The sequence below is a fragment of the Octopus sinensis genome, linkage group LG18, assembly GCF_006345805.1.
Source record: "Octopus sinensis linkage group LG18, ASM634580v1, whole genome shotgun sequence".
Classification (NCBI taxonomy): domain Eukaryota; kingdom Metazoa; phylum Mollusca; class Cephalopoda; order Octopoda; family Octopodidae; genus Octopus; species Octopus sinensis.
The window spans coordinates 5482932-5505431 of NC_043014.1; the positions used below are offsets into that span (position 1 = coordinate 5482932).

Below are 22500 nucleotides of genomic sequence, written 5' to 3' on the forward strand. Positions count from 1 at the left end.
CGCCTTCTGTTTGAATCGAACGTACAACCCTTTGTTTGTGAGGTTAAAACCTGAAGCACTAAACCACTTTTAAATATTTTAGCGTATATAAATATATGCATCTATCCCTATAAGGCAGACTTACATAAACGAACAAACACGCATTCACAGGCAGAAAGATACATACAAACGCATATATATCGGATTGTCGGACCGCTGAATTCCGCACAGATCTTTTTCCGTGAAAATAAATATCTTTTCCATTGAAAGAAAAATATGTTTAAAAATATAATACGTAGAAAGCGAAATGAATTGGGTCTGGGATATCTACCCGCCTTTTTGAAGATTTACAAACTGGAAGATTAGTTTTTCTAAATGCATTTGCAACATTCTCCGTGCGTGTTTTCGTTCGTTAGGCTTAATTAACTCTCATTGTGATGGGTTCGTTTTTGCCATATAAAAGCATGAAATAAAGGAGTACCCGATGCACAGAGGAGATAAGAAAGAGGTAAGCCAGCAAGATGTAACACAACGATGAAAATTTGGTGGAATTAACAATGAAGTTGTCTCCCACATCTTCAAAAGAAATTGGTCCAAAAGTGTCATTATTGTATTGCTTAGCTTTAAATTCTAAACATTGGTGAACGTTCTGAAAATCTATTTCTATGATGTTATTTCAATTTTTTCACAGAACCGTTTCCTTTTCAAGAAATCTCTGGATGACAAAGCTGTTCACACGCCAAGTAAGAACTAATTTTATATCGTGCAAGACAAAAACGTAAAAGAAATGTCCGTGGCCGGATTAAATATTATAAAATATTCTGTTTCAATCTCTTTTAGCTAAATTCATTTAAATGTGTCTCCTCACCTACTGGCTTCTAATTATTTTCGGGTTCCATTCGTTTTTCATTTCTTATATAATCTGCTCAACGAAATACACAACTTGAAGGTGGATGCTTAAATGAATTTGGAAATGTGACCCTCCTATGCTATGATATATGTTTATATGAGTTTATATGCAGGACCACGTCAATAAATGAAAGCAATTTTGTGTACATGTAAGACTATAATCTGGAAATAAGTATGTAAGAAATATTTTCATTTCAGATCTAATGTTAGTGTAAGCAATAAAAAATTTTAGGGTTAACTCCGTGTTGTAGTAAGAAACCGAATCAATAAAACCATCGACATATTGTTGTTGCTCAGTAATTCTGTGAGTCTGGTGGTTGTAGAGAAACCAGGCACCTGTCTTTGACTGACATTCCAGAGGGAAGCAATTGTTATTAAGATTACCGGTTTAGTTGACAAGCGTAACCAATCTGAGTCAATGGGTACTATCTGCCCATCTCTTTTCTGGTCCATCCCCAGATCCCTCGCCGGCTGATCCAGATTGAAGAGTTTGTATTGTGATTCTTTCCTGTGAGATTGAAATCGCATGTCCTTAGTACAGGAGCTGTCATCTCTCAATGCAGAGAATCAGATGTTCGAACTGGAGACATTTGCTGATTTCTGATTAACCATCGCAGTCGAATAACGTTGCTCAAGAGATCCCTTGCAATTCGCATAATTTCGGTCGTAATATTTCAGTCACGAAATTTTTACTTCAACACAAATAGTTAATGTCTTTTACCTTCGTGTTCCGTAGTGTTTCTGGTTTAATTTTTGCATGGTCTGTACATTTGCAGGTTCAATATATTCGAATATTCTAGAGATATGTTTAAAGGCAAATGTTAAATTCTCTTTGCACCTACAATTAAAAACCAATCAATAGCAGCACATCTATCACAAATAAATATATTTCTACAGAATTTTTATTTTGAAATGTTATATTCTAATTAAATCATTAGCAATTAATTGTTGCAATGAGTGAAATTTATATTTTAATATGATTTTTATATGAATATGTTCTAATGCATAAAAACATATAAAAATATGTAATCGCAAAAATAAATTTCATAACTGTTTTAATATTTTTAGACGGTTTTTTTCCAACGCATTTGTCTCACTTTACGATTTCATTTCTCTTCAAATAATACATTTCTTCTCTCTAAAATGAATCAATATTTTAAATTCTTGTCAAACAATTATTACCAAAACCCTTTCGTTACTTAAAGCCACATAGATGATTTTGTAGCAAATATGTTTTGACAAAGCTTTCACCATAAGATTCGTTTCATAGAACTCTTTAACCGGCAAAGCAGAAAAAGAAGCGGCTTGCAGCGGCTACAGAAAATCCATTTAAGCGCTAACTAGAATAAAGTGATCAATGAAATCAGATTATGCATTTCATAACACTAAATATCTTAAAATAACAAAAATATTTTAATTTTTTGACAATGATTACTTTTTCTTGATCCCTTAAAGCCACACCACTTTTGTAAGACATTTTCATGGCGAGTTTTCGTCATAAATTCCATCCCATATAGCACTTCCATTTGAACGTAGCTACTGTACCGTCTTCTTTAACAATAGCTGAGATGTTCTGATGAAAAATCAACTTTTCTGGTTACTTACCATTTTCTTCGTCACTTAAATTCATACAACCTTTTCCAAACTAATAATCTTCACCAAAAGTTCCTTCGCAATGAACACATTCTTCTAAATCTAATTATATACATTCCTTTAAAAATAACCAATATATGTTGATTCAAAGTGAAATTTTTATCCTTACCCTCCATTTTTGATCTAGCCTTCTATTTAATTTTTGATCAAACCTTTTATTTGATGCTCCAACCTTGAATTAATTTATCTCAAAGAATTTAGCTCAAGACTCGATCATCATTGCTAAAAAACCGCATTGAATTCGGCTGAGAAGTGAATTAGTGATGAATCATGCAAATCTTTACCAGTAACTAAAAGTATACATTCACCCCCAGGCGTGGGGGACTATTTCTCGGGATCAGCTTTACGTTCAGAGGAAACAGAATTTTCAAACCCTTTGTTTGTTTGTTTCTTTCTTTCTTTCTTCCTTTCTTTCCTTCCTTCCTACCTTCCTTCCACTCTTCCTTCCTTCCCTCCTTCCTTCCTTCCTTTATACCATCCTTCAGTCCTCCTTTCATTCCTTCCTTCTTTCCTTCCTTCCTTCCTTCCTTCCTTCCTATATGTCTTTCTGTCTTTCTACCTTTCTTTCTTTTCTTTTTCTATTTGTCTTTGTTTCTCCCTTCCTTCCTTCTCTCCTTCTTCCTTTCCTTCCTTCCTTCCTTCCTTCCTTCCTTCCATGCTTCCTTCCTTCCATCTTTCCTTCCTTCCTTCCTTCCTTCCTTCCTTCCTTCCTTCCTTCCGTCCCTCCTTCGTTCGTTCGTTCGTTCGTTCCTTCCTTCCTTCCTTCCTTCCACTCGTTCCTTCCTTCCTTCCTTCCTTCCTTCATTCCTTCCTATATGTCTTTCTGTCTTTCTACCTTTCTTTCTTTCCTTTTTCTATTTGTCTTTGTTTCTCCCTTCCTTCCTTCTCTCCTTCTTCCTTTCCTTCCTTCCTTCCTTCCTTCCTTCCATGCTTCCTTCCTTCCGTCTTTCCTTCCTTCCTTCCTTCCTTCCTTCCTTCCTTCCTTCCTTCCGTCCCTCCTTCGTTCGTTCGTTCGTTCGTTCGTTCGTTCCTTCCTTCCTTCCACTCCTTCCTTCCTTCCTTCCTATCTTCTAATCATTGTCTCCCCAATTCATTAATTCCCAGCCAAGAAATTCTCTCCCACATGGTTCACCAATTATTTTCTTTAAAACTACATTGTTTCCTTCGCAATTTCGCAGGACCCGGTCCTGGATCCCTGTATACCCGGTGGGGTAGAACAAAATGTCCAAGTAATTCCAGTCTGGTATATGATGGTTAGTATATTCTGTTTCTATTCTCTCACTCTATTTCTTTCTCTCTCTCTCTTCCTCTCTCCCGCTCCCTCTCCCTCCTTCTTTCTGATCTACATAAACTTTTGTCCTATTATAGTATATCACGTTTTAAACGGCGATTATAGATTCTCTTAAAATTACACAAAACTACTTTCTCCGTTGAATTTATTTGGTCATAGCCGAAGTATAAATGGCGTCAAGAATGATCACACCAACAGGATATCATCGAAATTACCCCCATGAACCCAACCACAGAATATAGTTACCTAAGGACTGTATGCATTAACTACGCACTATTCCACCACTTAATCACGCTAGTGCCCCATGGTAAGGCAATTCTGAGCTTTCCACTCAGAAGACACTATTTTCCACCACTTCCCCATCAACTTTTCTTTCTTTCTATAAACGAGATTTGTTTTTGCTTGAAATGAGACGGAACAGATTTACCTGTCTATACCCGAACCCTTAACGGTTTCCTTAAAGTTTTCCCCATTCAGCCTAAACTGAATCTTATAATCCTTTCTCCACTCACTTTCCTTAAGACCTGAAATAACCCCAGTGATGCAGCAAATAAAGCCAACGCGACCATCACGTGTATTTTCACGTGACCTGTCCACGACTAGCCGAGAGTTTTAGCTACGCTGTGCAGGATGTTCTGTTAAATAACTCTTAACTACCCATCGACTGTCAATACTCTGCACCTAACCGTGTTCTTCTATTTTGTATTGGTTAAAAATTCCTTGTATCGTTCTTTAATTTTATCTCCGTTAAAATTTGAACAAAATCGTCTTTTCCATTTTAGAGGAAATGCGTGACGTAACGGCCTTCCCTTCGCACTCTTTTGACATCTGCACACAACCATCTACAGCCATGTATCTAGACATATTCATGAATATTACCTCCACAAAGAAGTTGGCGTACACCTACAACATAAATATATAAACATACAAACAAAACGTACACATGTAAAGACAGTCAATGTTCAAACATACACCCCACACACATAGACACAAGCACACACACATACATACACACTTAGACCCAATGAAGCACAAACACTTATTTGTGTCTATTACAGCGGGTTACAGAGACGAAGATGGAGTTCGATTATATTTTGTGGAGGGAAAGTGTGGTTCATTACCATGTCCACCGTATGTCAATGGTCGAGAATTAACCTGCGTTGTGTGCAGTATGTATTGAAGAGAATATTGTTGAATTTGCTTCCCTATGAAAACTTACGTTAACCAAGTACAAGACTTAATATTTCATAAAATAATATAGACATTTTAAAATCTGTTTGATAATATTTTATCGAAGTTATATAAATCGTTAAAATACTCTGCGCTACTAGTTAACAGAAAAATATTATAATGGAGAGAAAATCGGCGCCAGAGAATGTGAGAATTATGCTTATAGAACAATGCAAAGCTGAGTGAATAATTCTAGATAAACCTTGTATAAGGATCAGTTCATAAAACTAAAATGTGGAAATAAAATTGTATTTCGCTTAACTCTATTTTGTGTTCTGTCTTAAATCATAAGAAACCTCACTTGGAGTAATATCATAGAAATATATGATGGCACCACCATTTTTGAGAGGAATGTAAGTAGTAATCCTCTCACCACCTATTTTGATTTGCCTGTATCTATAGAAACTTGTGACCCCGGCACAAGATTATTTGACATCCTCATAACCGGGACACGTAACCATCACACCTTGCACCATTTCCTAAACACTGATGCACAACAATGAGAAATTAAATCACCAGCGAGTATCGAATACGTATAATTCTCTCACTCAAAAGCAGAAAAATGGTAAATTGGAGCAAAGATTTGCTTTACAACACTTACCACATACACAGAAAGCAGAGTAAAGACAGCAAAAGGACGTAAAAACATAATGAGGGTAAGCAAAGTTACTCTGTGTAAACTGTGTGATATGTTGAGACTGTTACACCACATCCGATAAGAAACATCACTATGTGTTAGTGTAGAATATTCCTTAGATGAAAGAGAAGAAGATGGATATTTGGGAGACACAACGTCTTTCATGCAAGTAATTGAGTGCCATAAGCTTGCCATTAAGAAAATGCATGTATGTAGACGTTTATAATAGGAATCAACTTTAAAGGTATACATGTGTGTATGCTTAACCCAATGAACCTTTTGCAAAGTCGGACCGTCAGGGACTGGGCCTTCAACGCAATCAAGAATGGAAGCTACAGGACGATAAAAAATCCTGTCAAAGGACAAATTCCTTCAGTTGAGTCATCGTTCATTGAACAACTTGGGGCGAAAGACTCTTGATCGATGGGATTGAAGGATTACGAAGTGTTGTTAGAACATCTTTCAATAAGGTAAAATCGTATAAAAAATAATCCTGCAGTGGAATTGGTTTTCTGGTTGTCTCTAATTCGTTTGTGCCACTGGTGTTAGTACAGCAGAATGGTTTACCCACTCAAAGCAAATTTACATTCAGGACCATCTTGGATTCTTGGAACGGTACATGGAGGGCAATGGAAAATTAATGAATGATTGAAGCTTTAAAAGCTGGGAGTTTGTATTTGTAAAGTCATAGGTGGCGTGTAGGGATTTTGGTTGCTTCATCTTCTATGATAATGGTTGTATTTAGCAGCATCCCGAGTGACTGAGCAGCACATTTCAGTCATTGCATTGCTCACATTGTGGCGAATGGGTGCGAGAAAAGGTGGTTTAAAGAAAGTTTGAGACTACCAAACAGGCCAACACTCCGAGTCTATTTGCGGGGATAATAACACATCCGATTTGAATCATTGACTGTCATGGGAGAGTCCTGAATAGCCGAATGTGACCGAAGGTGGAGGAACTGGCTATAGTAAGCAGGAATTGAATGAACAGTGAGTTACCGTTGGTGGTGTTAGTTCAACAATCGTTTATGGAACATTGCATGCTGGGTATCGGACTTGCGTTCGAGTAGCGCAGAGTGCGTTTTGTGTTGACATATATTTCTGCGATAGGTTACTTTTAGATAGTCACAACCAACAATTTATTTGTTTAATACCATTATACACCAGACGTGTATAACTACGTCATAACATTTTCAGCGACGAAGTTATTCGAAGCTCATACCGGACCGATTTGTCTCTTCACATGAGAGCTTTACTAGCCTCGGTAATTTAATTACATCAACAAAACCAGCAAAAGCAATAAAGATAAAGACAACAGCCGTTGGAATTACAGAAACAGCAAAAACAGCAATAAAAACAGCAACAACAACAGTTGTTGGAATTTGAGAAGTAACATCAATTGTTAGTACAACTGATACAGAAGAAATCAGAAATGAGAATCGTAGCTACGTTCGAGAGGCACAGAATGCGTTCTCTTTTAATAAATATTTCTGTGATAGGTGCTGTTCGAATTATGGAATTCACCTAGAAATAGACTTTGTCAAAACGTTATGGAGGTCGTCCAGTTGTAATACAGAAGTGAAAAATGTGATCCCTGACTGTTGAAATTAGAAAAATAAATATGCGTTTGGCAGAACGCAACACGGATTCTGATTTTAGACAATGTGCGAATGTACCCACAAAAAATCGAAGAACCGGTTACACTACAGAAATGAATGTTAAAAGAAATTCACATTGTTCTTCCGTGGATTTTAAGAATGAATTTGTGTTGAGAAGCTATGTGTATTGGCCAGAAATGGATTGAGTGTTTGAAGAACTTTTGTGCCTGAAATGGCCTTTGGATTCTTCCATGTTAGAATGGGTTTCAATCAAAGAAAGTTTAATTCTAACATTTAATTAGTTAATACACAAATGCATAAAAATATTTTAAAATTCCATTAGACATTCTGAAATACTATTAAATTTCATTCAATTTTAAAAACAGTAAAATCGGACAGAACTTATGGGATGACCTGATACACACACAGACATAAACATATACAGATACACAGAGACACAGAGAAACACAGAGATACACTCAAACACACACACACACACACATACACACACACACATACACACACATACACACACACACACACACACACACACATACTAATATATACGTACATAAACTGCATCCGGGAGTGGGAAAACATGGTACGAATATTCCTGGGATTTGAGGGATGTGGAAGCACCTTTTACCCACTAATGTTCCCAGATCTAACCTGACCCAGGGTAGTAGGACATGTTAGGGTCCCAGTTAGGATTCACCCTAACCAGATCTAGTACATCCCCAATCCCAATGGTGCCACTGTTGAGGGCAGGTAGCCACGTGCGGGAGCGTTGTAACCGTTGTAATCTCAAAATAAAATCATGCGAAAGTCATCTGTGGCTTGAATAATAAGTCTCTTTCAGTCAGTGTCGCTCGCTACAGATTAGTCATTCGGGTACAAGTCAATACCGACGACGACTCATATACAGTGAGGCCCCCACCCGGCTGTTCTCGGCGTCCTGCATGTTGGAATACCAGAATTCTAACAAATTCTAGAATTGTATGATACTAAACACACACACACACACACACACACACACACACACACACACACATAAACACACATACACACACAAGCAAACATACACACACACACACACACACACAAACGCACGCACGCACACACACACATACGCACAGAAGACATTTTACGATTAGATTTTCGGCGGGGTTGGGTTGTGGAGGGTGAAAAATATAAAAAAGCCGGAATCAGACGTCAACAATTTTCAGTTACGATCCCAAAGCGAGAAGCTCACACTTATAAACTCCAGCTTACATCAACTTCAGATTTATAATTAAACCAAAACGAAATAACAGGCTGCACGGACGACCGAAAACCGCAATGGAAATCGCTAAGGTGTGGCGGGTCATTTCGCAGCGGTTTTCCGTTTCTTCATTCATAACTTTTGGACTGTGTCTCGTGTTGACCATCACGATTCTTCATTTCGATGCAAGGACCAGAAAGATAGAAGAGAAATCAACCGCAGTAAGTACAGGACACCTGAAGTTTCTATATTTTAGATGCAAGAAATGTATACGTATATCCATCCATCCATCCATCAATCCATCCATCCTATCCATCCATCCATCGATCCATCGATCCATCGATCCATCCATACATACATACATACATACATATATAGACACATGTATATATATGTATGGTTTTATATATATATATATAAGTATATATATATATATATATATATATATATATATATATATATGTATATATGTGCGTGTGTGTGTGTGTGTGTGTTTGTGTATATATATACATATCTATATATGTATATATGTATTTATGTACATATATGTTCATACGCACATATACACACACAAACATACACACATCATCTCTACACATTCCCTTCTCTCTCTTCGTGTCTTTTCTATTTTTCTCCCTTTTTATCCTCTTAATCCTTTTTATCCTCTTAATCCTTTTTATCCTCTTAACCCTTTTTATCCTCTTAATCCTTGCTGTCGAAAAGCGTGCGGTCGAAAGACAAAAATCTCTTCCATTCTACCCGAGCGTTGAAATTAATGGACTTGCTTGTGGATTGTACACCTGTTCTTTTCTTTTGTTTTCTGTAAATTTGAAATCTCTCTCTCATTCTCTGTCTGTCTGTCTGTCTGTCTGTCTCTCTCTCACTATATATATATCTATCTATCTATCTATCTATCTATCTATCTATCTATCTATCTATCTATCTATCTTTTTATCTATCTATCTATCTATCTATCTATCTATCTATCTATGTTTTATCTATCTATTTATCTATCCATCCATCTATCTATCTCTCTCTCTCTCTCACTATCTATCTATCTATCTATCTATCTATCTATCTATCTATCTATCTATGTATTTATCCACCTAATTATCTATCCATCTAGCTATGTATCGATTTATCTCTCTCTCTCTCTCTCTCTATATATATATATATATATATATATATTTATATATCTATGAACGCATTCATTCAGCTTCCATATAGGACAGAAGATTCTTACCGTGCAGCCAGGCCTGCACCTTCAGGGATCGATCCCATGCCGGCAATCGAACCCTGACCGACTGAAAGACAGCTAGGAATTATATGTGTGTACATATAACATATACACAAATAATTGTTATATGTTTCGGCCAGTATAGGCCCAGGCTATGTATAACTTAATAGCACAAAGTGGTGAAGCAGTTTAGAATCTGATTCCCATCTCAGTCATAAGACTTTGTAATGTTGGAGACATATCCGGGTGTTGGAGGTTGGTCGAAGAGTTTTGGGGGAAAATTTTGTCCCTAGAAATTTTGAATTTTATGGAATCTGTTTTCGGTTTAATGTATTCTGCTATAATATTAAAGAGAGCTGGACCGGTTGAGGTAAAGTATTCGTGTCATATACGCATATACATACATATATACATATATGTATAGATATATATACACATATATATATATATATATATATAAATATATACATATATATATATTTATATATATATATATATGAAAAATGTATATATGTATATATATCTTTATACATATATATATATATATATATATATATATATATATATATATATATATATATATATTATATATATATATATATATATATATACATACATACGCATACATAGAAATATATATATAATTATGTCTCGTATATATATCTACTAACATATCAATGGATGGATAAATTTTATGTGTTTAGAGAGATGGAAAAATAGAACTATTGATCATTTGATAAATAGGTATATTGATATATTTGTATGCATATGTATATATATGTATATATATATATATAGTTATCAGTAATAATATAGGGTGAAATTAATTAATTTGGAGAAATCATCAATTTCACCAAGTAGATTTCGGCATGTAAAAGCCCCGTTCGAGGAAAGTTTAAGTAATACTAAGTAATTAAGGGTTTAGCAACGATTTGCCTCACCACACACCGAATTTAGAAATAGCAGTCAAAGAGTTATAGCTATTGTTTCTACTAAAAGGGAGATCTCAGTAAAACCACAGCACTTGAAAGGTAAACACAGACAGGCAAGAGAGAAAGAGATGACGACAATCGATCATACAATATTAAGTCACCTACGGACGTACGTTTCGAAATTAAGGTTTCGGAAAGCATAAGAATTAGATAATCATGTCTTACCCAACTGTCTGTGTTTACCTTTCAAGTGCTGTGGTTTTACTGAGATCTCCCTTTTAGTAGAAAGAATAGCTATAACTCTTTGACTGCTATTTCTAAATTCGGTGTGTGGTGAGGCAAATCGTTGCTAAACCCTTAATTACTTAGTATATATATATATATATATATATATATATATATATATATATATATATATATATATATATATATATATATATATATATTTATATATTTATATATATATATATATATATATATATATATATATATATATATATATATATATATAATATATATATATATATATAAATAAATATATATATATATATATATATATATATATATATACACACACATATATATATATATATATATATATATATATATATATATATGGCCACATTGGTGGACAGACTGACTGAGAGTTTGAAACATAAATAAATAAATAGATAGATAGATAAATAGATAGATAGATAGTTAGATAGATACATAGAAAGATTGACTGATTTGATAGTTTCATTCACGTTATATATTTTGCTTCGAAATTTTGGCTCGTGGTCATAAATGTCAGGAAGTTGTAGATCGATTCCTTACAGGCCAGTGATGAACAGGTTCTGAATTCATGGACCTCGAAAGGATAAAGACAAGGCGCGACTACGCGGAATTTGATCATTATCTTGAAATATTCAGTATTGTAGATGACAATTATAAAAGCCCCCAGAAAGGTTGTGCGATAGATAGTGTTGCAAAATAGAAAGCAATGAATTTGTCAATTACTATACGTAGCAAAGACATAGGATTACAAAAATGTAAGTTAGTTTACAAGTCAATAATGAATTATGTTCCATGTTGTAAGATAGAGATTGACATTTCTTGCTGAAACATTTTACATAGAAAGGCCTTATATATATACGTCTGCCGCTTTCGTGTGCATACATAAAGGAACATGTATGAATGTATCGCTTCATGTGTATATTCGAATGTGCGTACACACACACACACACACACCCACACACACACACACACACACACACACACACACACACACACACACACACAACACAGACATACACGCACACATATATGTTCGTGTATTTATTTCTGGATGTATTTTTTCTTCTCTAGATTCTGCTCAGAGATGCGTCCATGATGATGCACCATATATACATACATACATACACATATACATCCATACATCCATCCATGCATCCATACATACATACATACATACATACATACATACATACATACATACATACATACATACATACGTAAGTACATACATACACCCATACAGACACACAGACACACATACTGACATACAGACACACACAGAGACGCACAGAACTATAGATACATACACTATGGTCTGTTTCTTCGAATGACGTTTTCGTGCTTAATTGCCGAAGAATTCCTTGGAAGATTTGTTTCCAGAACTCCCTCCGTCAAATTAATGAACAGGTCCAGAAATGTGTGCCATACGATCAGTTGTCGATATATTTGAAATGCAATGTACTTAGTTTTGCCTTCTGTTTGAATCTAACGTACAACCCTTTGTTCGTGAGTTTAGAACCTGAATCACTAAACCACGTTGAAATATTTTAGCGTATATAAATATATGCATCTATCCCTATAAGGCAGACTTACATAAACGAACAAACACGCATTCACATGCGGAAAGATACACACAAATGCATATATATCGGCTTGTTGGACCGCTGAATACCGCGCAGATCTTTTTCCATGAAAATAAATATCTTTTCCATTGAAAGAAAAATAAAAGTCTCCAAAACCGTGTATCTCTCACTATACGTCAACATGCACGAAGAATGTAGCAAATACATTTGGGAAAACGGTTGTTCCAGTTTGTAAATTTACAAGTAGAAGGGTAGATATCCCAGTATTCATTGATTTCGCTTTCTGTGTCGAATTGGCACCTGAAGCTCATCAGCAAGTCTTACTACGTAAACTATTTTTTAAAATGTATTTAACTTTCCGTGCTCGTTTGTTCAGCTGAAGGCACCGTCACATCCGAACGAACATTAGCGAGCAAGTATAAATTCAATATTCAAATAAGTTATCATTATCTTTAAAAAATAATGATAAAATCGCCAACGAACATAATCCAAATATGAAAATATATATATGAAAAGTCAGTGTACAGTAAATAACTATATACTTGAAAGAAGAATGAAATTCCAAAACCACGTATCTCTCAATATATATAAACACGCACGAAGAATGGTGCAAATACTCTAAGAATTTTCAATTTATGTTTTTGTTTGTTCGCCACATTTCGTCTGGAAATCGCGGGGCCTTCAACTGAATAATGGTACACAGAAAGGTAAATATATTTTTAAAATTAGGTTACGTAGAAAGCGAAATGAATTGATGCTGGGATATCTACCCACCTTTTTGAAGATTTACAAACTGGAAGATTAGGTTTTCTAAATGCATTTGCAACATTCTCCGTGCGTGTTTTCGTTCGTTAGGCTTAATTAACTCTCATTGTGATGGGTTCGTTTTTGCCATATAAAAGCATGAAATAAAGGAGTACCCGATGCACAGAGGAGACAAGAAAGCGGTAAGCCACCAAGATGTAACACAACGATGAAAATTTGGTGGAATTAACAATGAAGTTGTCTCACACATCTTCAAAAGAAGCTGTCCAAAAGTGCCATTATTGTATTGCTTAGCTTTAAATTCTAAACATTGATGAATTTTCTGAAAATCTATTTCTATGATGTTATTTCAATTTTTTCACAGAACCGTTTCCTTTTCAAGAAATCTCTGGATGACAAAGCTGTTCACACGCCAAGTAAGAACTAATTTTATATCGTTTAAGATAAAAACGTAAAGAAATGTTCGGGGCCGGATTAAATATTATAAAATATTCTGTTTCAATCACTTTTAGCTAAATTCATTGAAATGTGTCTTCTCACCTACTGGCTTCTAATTTTTTTCGGATTCCATTCGTTTTAAATTTTTTACATAATCTGCTCAACGGAATACACAACTTTAAGTTGCATGCCTAAATCAAATGTAACCCTCTAATGCTATGATACTAACTATGTTTATATGAGTTCATATTCAGGACCACGTCAATGAATGAAAGCAATTTTGTGTACATGTAAGTCTATAATCTGGAAAAAAGTATGTAAGAAATATTTTCAGTTCAGATCTAATGTTAGTGTAAGCAATAAGAAATTGTAGGGTTTACCCTGTGTTGGAGTAAGAAACCGAATCAATAAATCCATCCTCATATTGATATCCACCTATCAAGGTGCCGGGCGAGGATGTCAGTTATCACCTGTATCATAGTGGCGTGTCAGATAACAGTGGTCTTCATGGGGTCTCTGTGGAGCTGAGCCCTGACGCGGATGCGGCTCTGCTGTCGTGGCAACCGATCTCACTCCGACTCGTGCTGGTTCGATTGAGGGTCAAATCTCCAACGTCAGTGTCATTGCTGTCTACGCGCCCACTCTCAGTTCAGACGATACGGACAAGGTGCAGTTCTACGACGATCTCCAGGCAGCACTGGATGGTGACCCATCCAGTGATGTTCTCATTGTCGGTGGGGACTGGAATGCACGAACAGGCTCGGCTGATGATACAACGTGGCATATTCTAGGAGGCCATGCCCTGGGCGTACGCTCTGGCAATGAGGAACGGCTCGTATCCTTCGCAGATGCCAATCGTCTCATCGTTGCCAACACCCGGTTCCAACATCCTCCGCACCATTGGCGGTCCAATGACGGGAGAACAGCCAGTCAGATCGACTACATACTGGTCAGGTCCCACTGGGCTAGCTCAGTGGTGGTATCTCGTGCGTATCGCGGGGCTGATACGGTCAGCGAGCATGGGTCAGACCATACCCTTGTTCGGGCAACCCTTCGTTTGCAACTGCAGGCGAAACCTCCTCCTAACCGCAACAAGAGAATCGACATCACGCAACTCAAACTCGATGCTGGCAATGGTTTCCGGTTGGAGCTGTGGAACCGATTCCTGTTGCTTGGTGACGTGGTGGAACAGCAGCCGGAGCAGGAGTGGCGCGCCTTGAAAGAGAAGCGATGGTTGACGTGGCCCGACTCTCGCAAGCTTTACCAACTGGTGAAGCAGACCAGCCGAAGCAATCCGGGTGTCAGCGAGACGATCACTGATCGGAACGGCGCGGTCATTACCAACCTCAGTGACCGGCTGGGCCGATGGCGGGACCACTTCTCCGAGCTGCGCAATCACCTGCCTCCATCTACGACAACCGACGCGCAGCCGCTTGGAGAAGAGTACGGGTGCAACACTGCCTCTCCAACGGTCGAGGAGGTGCGCGGTATCCTGAAAAATCTCCGGAACAACAAGGCCCCGGGTGAGGACGGTGTCCCAGCTGAGACCTACAAGGCCGAGCCTGGCTCCATCGTGTCTTCTGTGCTGTGTGGGCGACGGAGCGTTTTCCTGATGACTGGAGCGAGGCAACTCTTTTACCTTTCTTCAAAGAAGCTGATAGAAAGCAGTGTCTCAACTATAGAGGCATCAGCTTGATCGATGTGGCTGCCAAAACGTTTGCAATCCTTTTCAGGGCGGCTTCCCTCCAAGGAGAGGGTGCGTTGATCAAATCATCCGTCTCCGGTGAGTCTTGGAACAGCGGAGGGCGCACCAACAACATACCGTTTTTGCGGCTGCCTTCGACTAGGGGCATCGGGAAGCCCTCTGGCGTATTATTCAGGCGGACGGTATCACTGTGAAGCTGCTAAACCTCATACAGGGCTACTATCATTAAACGAGGGCTCGTGTGAGGATCTATGGCGGGGAGACAGAGTCGTTTGATGTCACTACCGGTGTTCGACAGGATTGTGCGCTCTCGCCAACCCTATTCAATTATGCCATCGATTACATTCTCAACACTGCGCTTCGGGACTACCCGGGCGTAGAGACTGGGTGAGGAGTCGTGGTGACGGACCTTGACTATGCAGATGACGCCACGCTCTTGGGCTCTAACCGGGAAGATGTCCAAGATGCTCTCGAAAGGGTGCATGCGTCAACGGCAGTTGTTGGTCTCCGGATCAATACTGGCAAAACCAAAGTGATGACGCCTCTGGTCGCAGCAGATGACTGGCAGCCAATCGTTCTCGAGGGCGTGGAGCTGGAGGATGTGGAGTCCTTCGTCTACCTGTGTTCAACGGTGGTTCCAAAGGGCCAGTGCGCAGCCGAGGTCGAGCGTCGCATAGGTGCTGCCAGATCTGCATTCGTGCGCCACCAGCGGTGCCTCTGGGACAGAAGAGAAATCTCCTTGGTGACCAAAGGGCGAATCTACCAGGCCGTCGTTCGTACTATCCTCCTCTATCGTTGTGAAACATGGCCTATGAGCGTAGTTGATCAGCGAGGGCTGGAGGTGTTCGACAATGACTGTCTCCGCCGCATTCTTCGCTGCCGACGCATCGATCGGGTTCTTACAGCCGGTCTTCGTCGTCGCCTGAATCTCCGTACGGTGCCGCTATAACGGCGCTTTAGGTGGTTCGGTCATGCGGCCCGGCGTCCAGAGAGTGAGCTGATTCGCGGTGTCCTCCTGCCACCTCCACTTCCCAACTGGCGCAAGCGCAAGAACGGGCAGCTGAAGACCTGGGCAACGACGATAAAGAAGGACCTCTCCGAACTCTCAGGTCCGCAGGTGGTCGGTCTTCGCAGATGGAACCACGAATGGCTCCAGTGACCTCGCACTGGACGACAAGCGTAACGAAACTGAGACTATGAGGACTATCTGCCCATCAATTTTCTAGTCTACCTCTAGATCCCTCACCGGTTCAGCCAGATTGAAGAATTCGTTTCTGTTTCTTTTCTGTGGGATTGAAATCGCATGTCCGTAGTACCGGAGCTGTGACCTCTCAATGCAGAGAATCAGATGTTCGACCTAGAGACATTTGCTGTTCTCTGATTAAATTTGTATTTCAATATGCTTTTATATGTATATATTCTAATGCATAAAAGCAATTAATAAAAATATGAAATCGCAAAAATTAATTTCATTACTGTTAAATAATTTTAGACAGGCTTTTCCTAAACAAATTATTCTCATTGAACGATTTCATTCCACTTCAAATAATATATTTCTTCTCTGAAAAAGAAATAAATATCTTGATTTCTTAAAATTATCACCTGTACCCTTTCCTTACTTAAAGCCACATAGATGACTTTGTAGCTAATATATTTGGCAAAGCTTTCACCATAAGATACGTTTCATAGAGCTCTATTACCACGATACGGAAAGAAGCGGCTTCCAGCGGTTACAGAGAATCCATTTAAGCACTGTCTACATTCAAACTAAGTGATCAATGGAATCAGATTATGCATATCATAACACTAAATATCTTAGAATGACAAAACTATTGTAATTTTTTGACAATGATTACTTTTTCTTGATCTCTTAAAGCCACACAACTTTTGTAAGACATTTTCATGGCGAGTTTTCTTCATAAATTCCATCCCATATAGCACTTCCATTTGAACGTAGCTACTGTACCGACTTCTTTAACAATAGGTGAGATGTTCTGATGAAAAATCAACTTTTCTGGTTACTTACCATTTTCTTCGTCACTTAAATTCATACAACTTTTTCCAAACTAATAATCTTCACCAAAAGTTCCTTCGATATGAACACATTTTTTAAATCTAATTATATACATTCCTTTAAAAAGAACCAAGATATGTTGATTCAAAGTGAAATTTTTATACTTACCCTCCATTTTTGATCTAGCCTTTTATTTAATTTTTGATCAAACCTTTTATTTGATGCTCCAACCTTGAATTAATTTATCTCAAAAAATTTAGCTCAAGACTCGATCATCATTGCTAAAAAACCGCATTGAATTCGGCTGAGAAGTGAATTAGTGATGAATCATGCAAATCTTTACCAGTAACTAAAAGTATACATTCACCCCCAGGCGTGGGGGACTATTTCTCGGAATCAGCTTTACGTTCAGAGGAAAAAGAATTTTCAAACCCTTTGTTTGTTTCTCTCTTTCTTTCCTTCTTTGTTTGTTTCTTTGTTTCTTTGTTTCTTTGTTTCTTTCTTTTTTTTCTTTCTTAACTCATTAAATCATCTGTCCCACATAACCTTCGTTCGTTCGTTCCTTTCTTCCTCCAACTCCTCTTTCCTTCCTTCCGTCCTTCATTCCTCCTTTCATCCCTCCCTTCTTTCCTTCCTTTCTTTCTATCTGTCTTTCTGTCTTTCTTTCTTTTTTCAACATTTCTTTCTTTCCTTCTTTCTTTCTTTTTGTCTTTGTTTCTTCCTTCCTTCCTTCCTTCCTTCCTTCCTTCTCTCCTTTTTTCCTTTTTCCTTCCTTCCTTCCTTCCTTCCTTTCTTCCTTCCTTCCTCCCTTCCTCCTTCCTTCCTTCCTTCCTTCCTTCCTTCCTTCCTTCCTTCCTTCCTTCCTTCCTTCCTTCCTTCCTTCCTTCCAATCATTGACTCCCTAATTCATTAATTCCCAGCCAAGAAATTCTCTCCCACATCGTTCACCAATTATTTTCTTTTAAACTACATTGTTTCCTTCACAATTTCACAGGACCTGGTCCTGGAGCCCTGTATACCCGGTGGGGTAGAACAAAATGTCCAAGTAATTCCAGTCTGGTATACGATGGTTAGTATATTCTGTTTCTAATCACTCTTTGTATTACTTTGTTTCTCTCTCTCTCTTTCTCTTCCTCTCTCCCTCTCCCTCCTTCTTTCTGATCTACACAAACGTTTGTCCTATTATAGTATATCACGTTTTAAACGGCGATTATAGATTCTCTTGAGATTACACAAAACTACTTTCTCCGTTGAATTTATTTGGTCATAGCCGAAGTATAAATGCCGTCAAGAATGATAACACGAACAGGATATCATCGAAAGTACCCCCATGAACCCAACCACAGAATATAGTTACCTAAGGACTGTATGCATTAACTATGCACTATTCCACCCCTTAATCACGCTAGAGCCTCATGGTTAGGCAATTCTGAGCTTTCCACTCAGAAGACACTATTTTACACCTCTTCCCCATCAACATTTCTTTCTTTAAACGAGATTTGTTTTTGCTTGAAATACGATGGAACAGATTTTATCTGTCTCTAACCGAACCCTTTACGGTTTCCTTAAAGTTTTTCCAATTCATCCTAAACTGAACCTTACAATCCTTTCTCCACTCACTTTCCTTAAGACGTAAAATAACCCCAGTGATGCAGCAAATAAAGCAACGTGACCATAACGTGTATCTTCACGTGACCTGTTCACGACTAGCCGAGAGTTTTAGCTACGCTGTGCAGGATGTTCTGTTAAATAACTTTTAACTACCCATCGACTGTCAATACTCTGCACCTCACCGTGTTCTTCTATTTTATATTGGTTAAAAATTCCTTGCATCGTTCTTCTATTTTATCTCCGTTAAAATTTGAACAAAATCGTCTTTTCCATTATAGAGGAAATGCGTGACGTAACGGCCTTCCCTTCGCACTCTTTTGACATCTGCACACAACCATCTACAGCCATGTATCTAGACATATTCATAAATATTACCTACACAAACACGTTGGCGTACACCTACAACATATATACATATAAAACATAGACACGTACAGTTCTTAACTCATACACAAACATTCATTGAGCAACACAGCTTACACTCGCATCGATAGTAGTTTGTATATACAAAACCTAGACACGTAAACATAGTGAATGTTCAAACATATAGACACACGCACACGCGCACACACATAGACGCAAATACACACACACACACACTCGTATGTGTGTGTATTTATAATCGCCAATTAAAAATTGAAAGTTCCTTTTCAAGGATTTCTTTTAATTCACGTTTTTCTTATTTCACTTTACTTAATATTTTATTTATTTGTTATATTCTTACGAATTCTAGGTGTGGTTGGTGGAACAGCGTGGAACGAAACAGGCAGCGGAAGTAATCTCTTATGTCTACCTAACGATCCCATTTGGGCCAATTACACTGGAGGAGTTGCAAGTCGGGGTCACATATACGGCAGTGAATATCAAACATCAAATTCCTATTTGAAACAACACTTTTCTTTTGCTAACGCTGAATCACTTTTTGATCACAACGTTCCGTGTGCTGTCTGTTTGACACGACAACCTGCTGTTGTTATGATGTTACCAGCCAGGAATGAGTGTTACACTGGTTGGACAGCTGAATATTCAGGATATTTGATGACCGAGGCTTATGATAGTAAGGGTAGACGAGGATATGTGTGTGTGGACTACGCACCAGAAGCTGATCCAGCAGGTTACAGAAACGAAGGTGGAGCCACATTATTTTTTGTGAAGGGAATTTGTGGTTCATTGCCATGTCCACCGTATGTCTATGGTCGCGAATTAACCTGCGTTGTGTGCAGTAAATATTGAAGGGAATATGGTTGAATTTGCTTCTCTATGAAAACTTATGTTAACCAATTACAAGACATAATATAATATCATAAAACAATATAGACATTTTAAATTCTGTTTGATAATATTTTATCGAAGTTATATAAATCGTTAAAATACTCTGCGCTACTAATTAACAGATAAATATTATAATGGAGAGAAAACCGGCGTCAGAGAATGTGAGAATTATGCTTATAGAACAATGCAAAGCTGAGAGAATAATTCTAGATAAACATTGTATAAGGATCAGTTCATAAAACTAAAATGTGGAAATAAAATTGTATTTCGTTTAACTGTATTTTGTGTTCTGTTTTAAATATCAATAAACCCCACTTGAAGTAATATCATAGAAATATATGATGGTTCCATCATTTTTGAGAGGAATGTAAGTAGCAATCCTCTCACCACCTATTTTGTTTTTACCTGTCTCTATACCACCTCGTGACCCCGCCACAAGATTAGTTGACATCCTCATAACCGGATCACGTATCCCTCACACTTTGCACCATTTCCTAAACACTGATGCACTACAATCAGGAAAGGAATCACCAGTGAGTATCGAATACGAATAATTCTCTCACTCAAAAGCAGAAAAATGGTAAATTGGAGCAAAGATTTGCTTTACAACACTTACCACATACACAGAAAGCAGAGTAAAGACAGCAAAAGGACGTAGAAACATAATGAGGCTAAGCAAAGTTACTCTGTGTAAACTGTGTGATATGTTGAAACTGTTACACCACATCCAATAAGAAACATCACTATGTATTAGTGTAGAATATTCCTTAGATTAAAGAGAAGACGATGGATATTTGGGAGACACAACGTCTTTCATGCAAGTAATTTAGTGCCATAAGCTTGCCATTAAGAAAATGCACGTATTTAGACATTTATAATAGGAATCATCTTTAAAGGTATACATGTGTATACATGATGACGGCCAGTTGAAAGATATTTGGATACACTTTATAACATGCCGGCGGGAAATATCATCATTAGGTGAGACAAGCTGACACTGAATCAGCTTCGCTGACTGACAGGTGGCGGTCGTTTAGAGAATGCGCGGCTAAAACTACGCTCCTTCACTAGTCAGTTAAGGTGAGACAGTTTCACGTGACAACTTGCTGGTGTTGCCTGCTGGAGTCTTGCGGCAGGTATTTAAAGGGAAGTATTTGACAAGTCAGTCAGTCACCGTCTGACACTCGCTGACGATACATCGAAGAGGCCGAGGAACAGAAGCAAGGAGACATGCACCCAACACCAGAGCTCAAGACACCTCCGAAAGGGGGGCCCCGCCACGTCAGAACGGTAGAGGAGTAGGGGCCGAAAGCGGACGTGGTTCCTCCGGATGATGCCTTGAGCTGACTGGATACTATAAAGGAGCTGTAGTGGTAGCAGACCACGAAACACGGTTGTAATTCCTACAGTGGTAGGCAAATGTACCAATTTAATGTTTATTTCTCTGATAAACGAAATTTTTGCAGCATTTGGCAGAGCTTCCCATAGATTCTTTGGAGTTACTCGGACACTGGATTTGCAGATTGAAACCTTTTGTGAGAATGGTTATTCTTTATGCACCAACACTTGTCAGTGCAAGGGAGATGGGCTGCTCCTGCTTTAGCTGTATCAGGAGTGATATCTAATATTTGGTTCAACTGAAAGTATAAATAGAAGCATCCACGTTGAAGTCATAAGAACATTCTTGATTATGTAATTGTCAACAGAAAAGACCTATCGGATGTAAAGCTGTCCGACTCATGCAGGGCGATGAATTATGGACAGATACAGGTTTTTTTTCCGTTGATTACACTGGCGATCACTGTCCCCCAAAGGCTGAGGTGTGAAGCACGAAGGTATCTTGGTGGGTTGATGCTTCTAAATGAAACTTTCCTGCAGCAAGTAGACATTACAAAGAAGCAGCGAAAGCAGTCAATTCTACACAGAAATCAAGGATAAAGAAAGAAAATATAGAAAAGTACAAAACCAAGACAAAATAAACATAAACAAACTACATTTATTAGCTACGATTCACATACAAACTCATTCTACTGCTCGACATTTTCAATTTATTGAGCTAACAACCAGAACTTTGAACAGAAGCTTGACTGCTAACTGGCAGATTCTATAT

At 38.1% G+C, this 22500-nt stretch overlaps 1 protein-coding gene across 4 annotated transcripts in view; it reads left to right on the forward strand.

Annotated features, from left to right (window-relative positions):
• The window catches only part of LOC115221348, a 61600-nt gene extending 41090 nt beyond the window's left edge, over window positions 1-20510 (forward strand). For 2 of the 4 annotated variants that reach the window (XM_036510663.1, XM_036510664.1), the window contains exon 6: window positions 19852-20510. In XM_036510663.1, the coding sequence (XP_036366556.1) occupies window positions 19852-20351 (500 nt within the window). In that variant the 3' untranslated portion in view covers window positions 20352-20510. Of the gene's footprint in view, window positions 1-670; window positions 723-3719; window positions 3795-8534; window positions 8779-13714; window positions 13767-18501; window positions 18577-19851 lie in introns of those variants that run through there. The other 2 variants (XM_036510667.1, XM_036510665.1) reach the window with 2 other exon arrangements.
• The last annotated feature ends 1990 nt before the right edge of the window (window positions 20511-22500 follow it).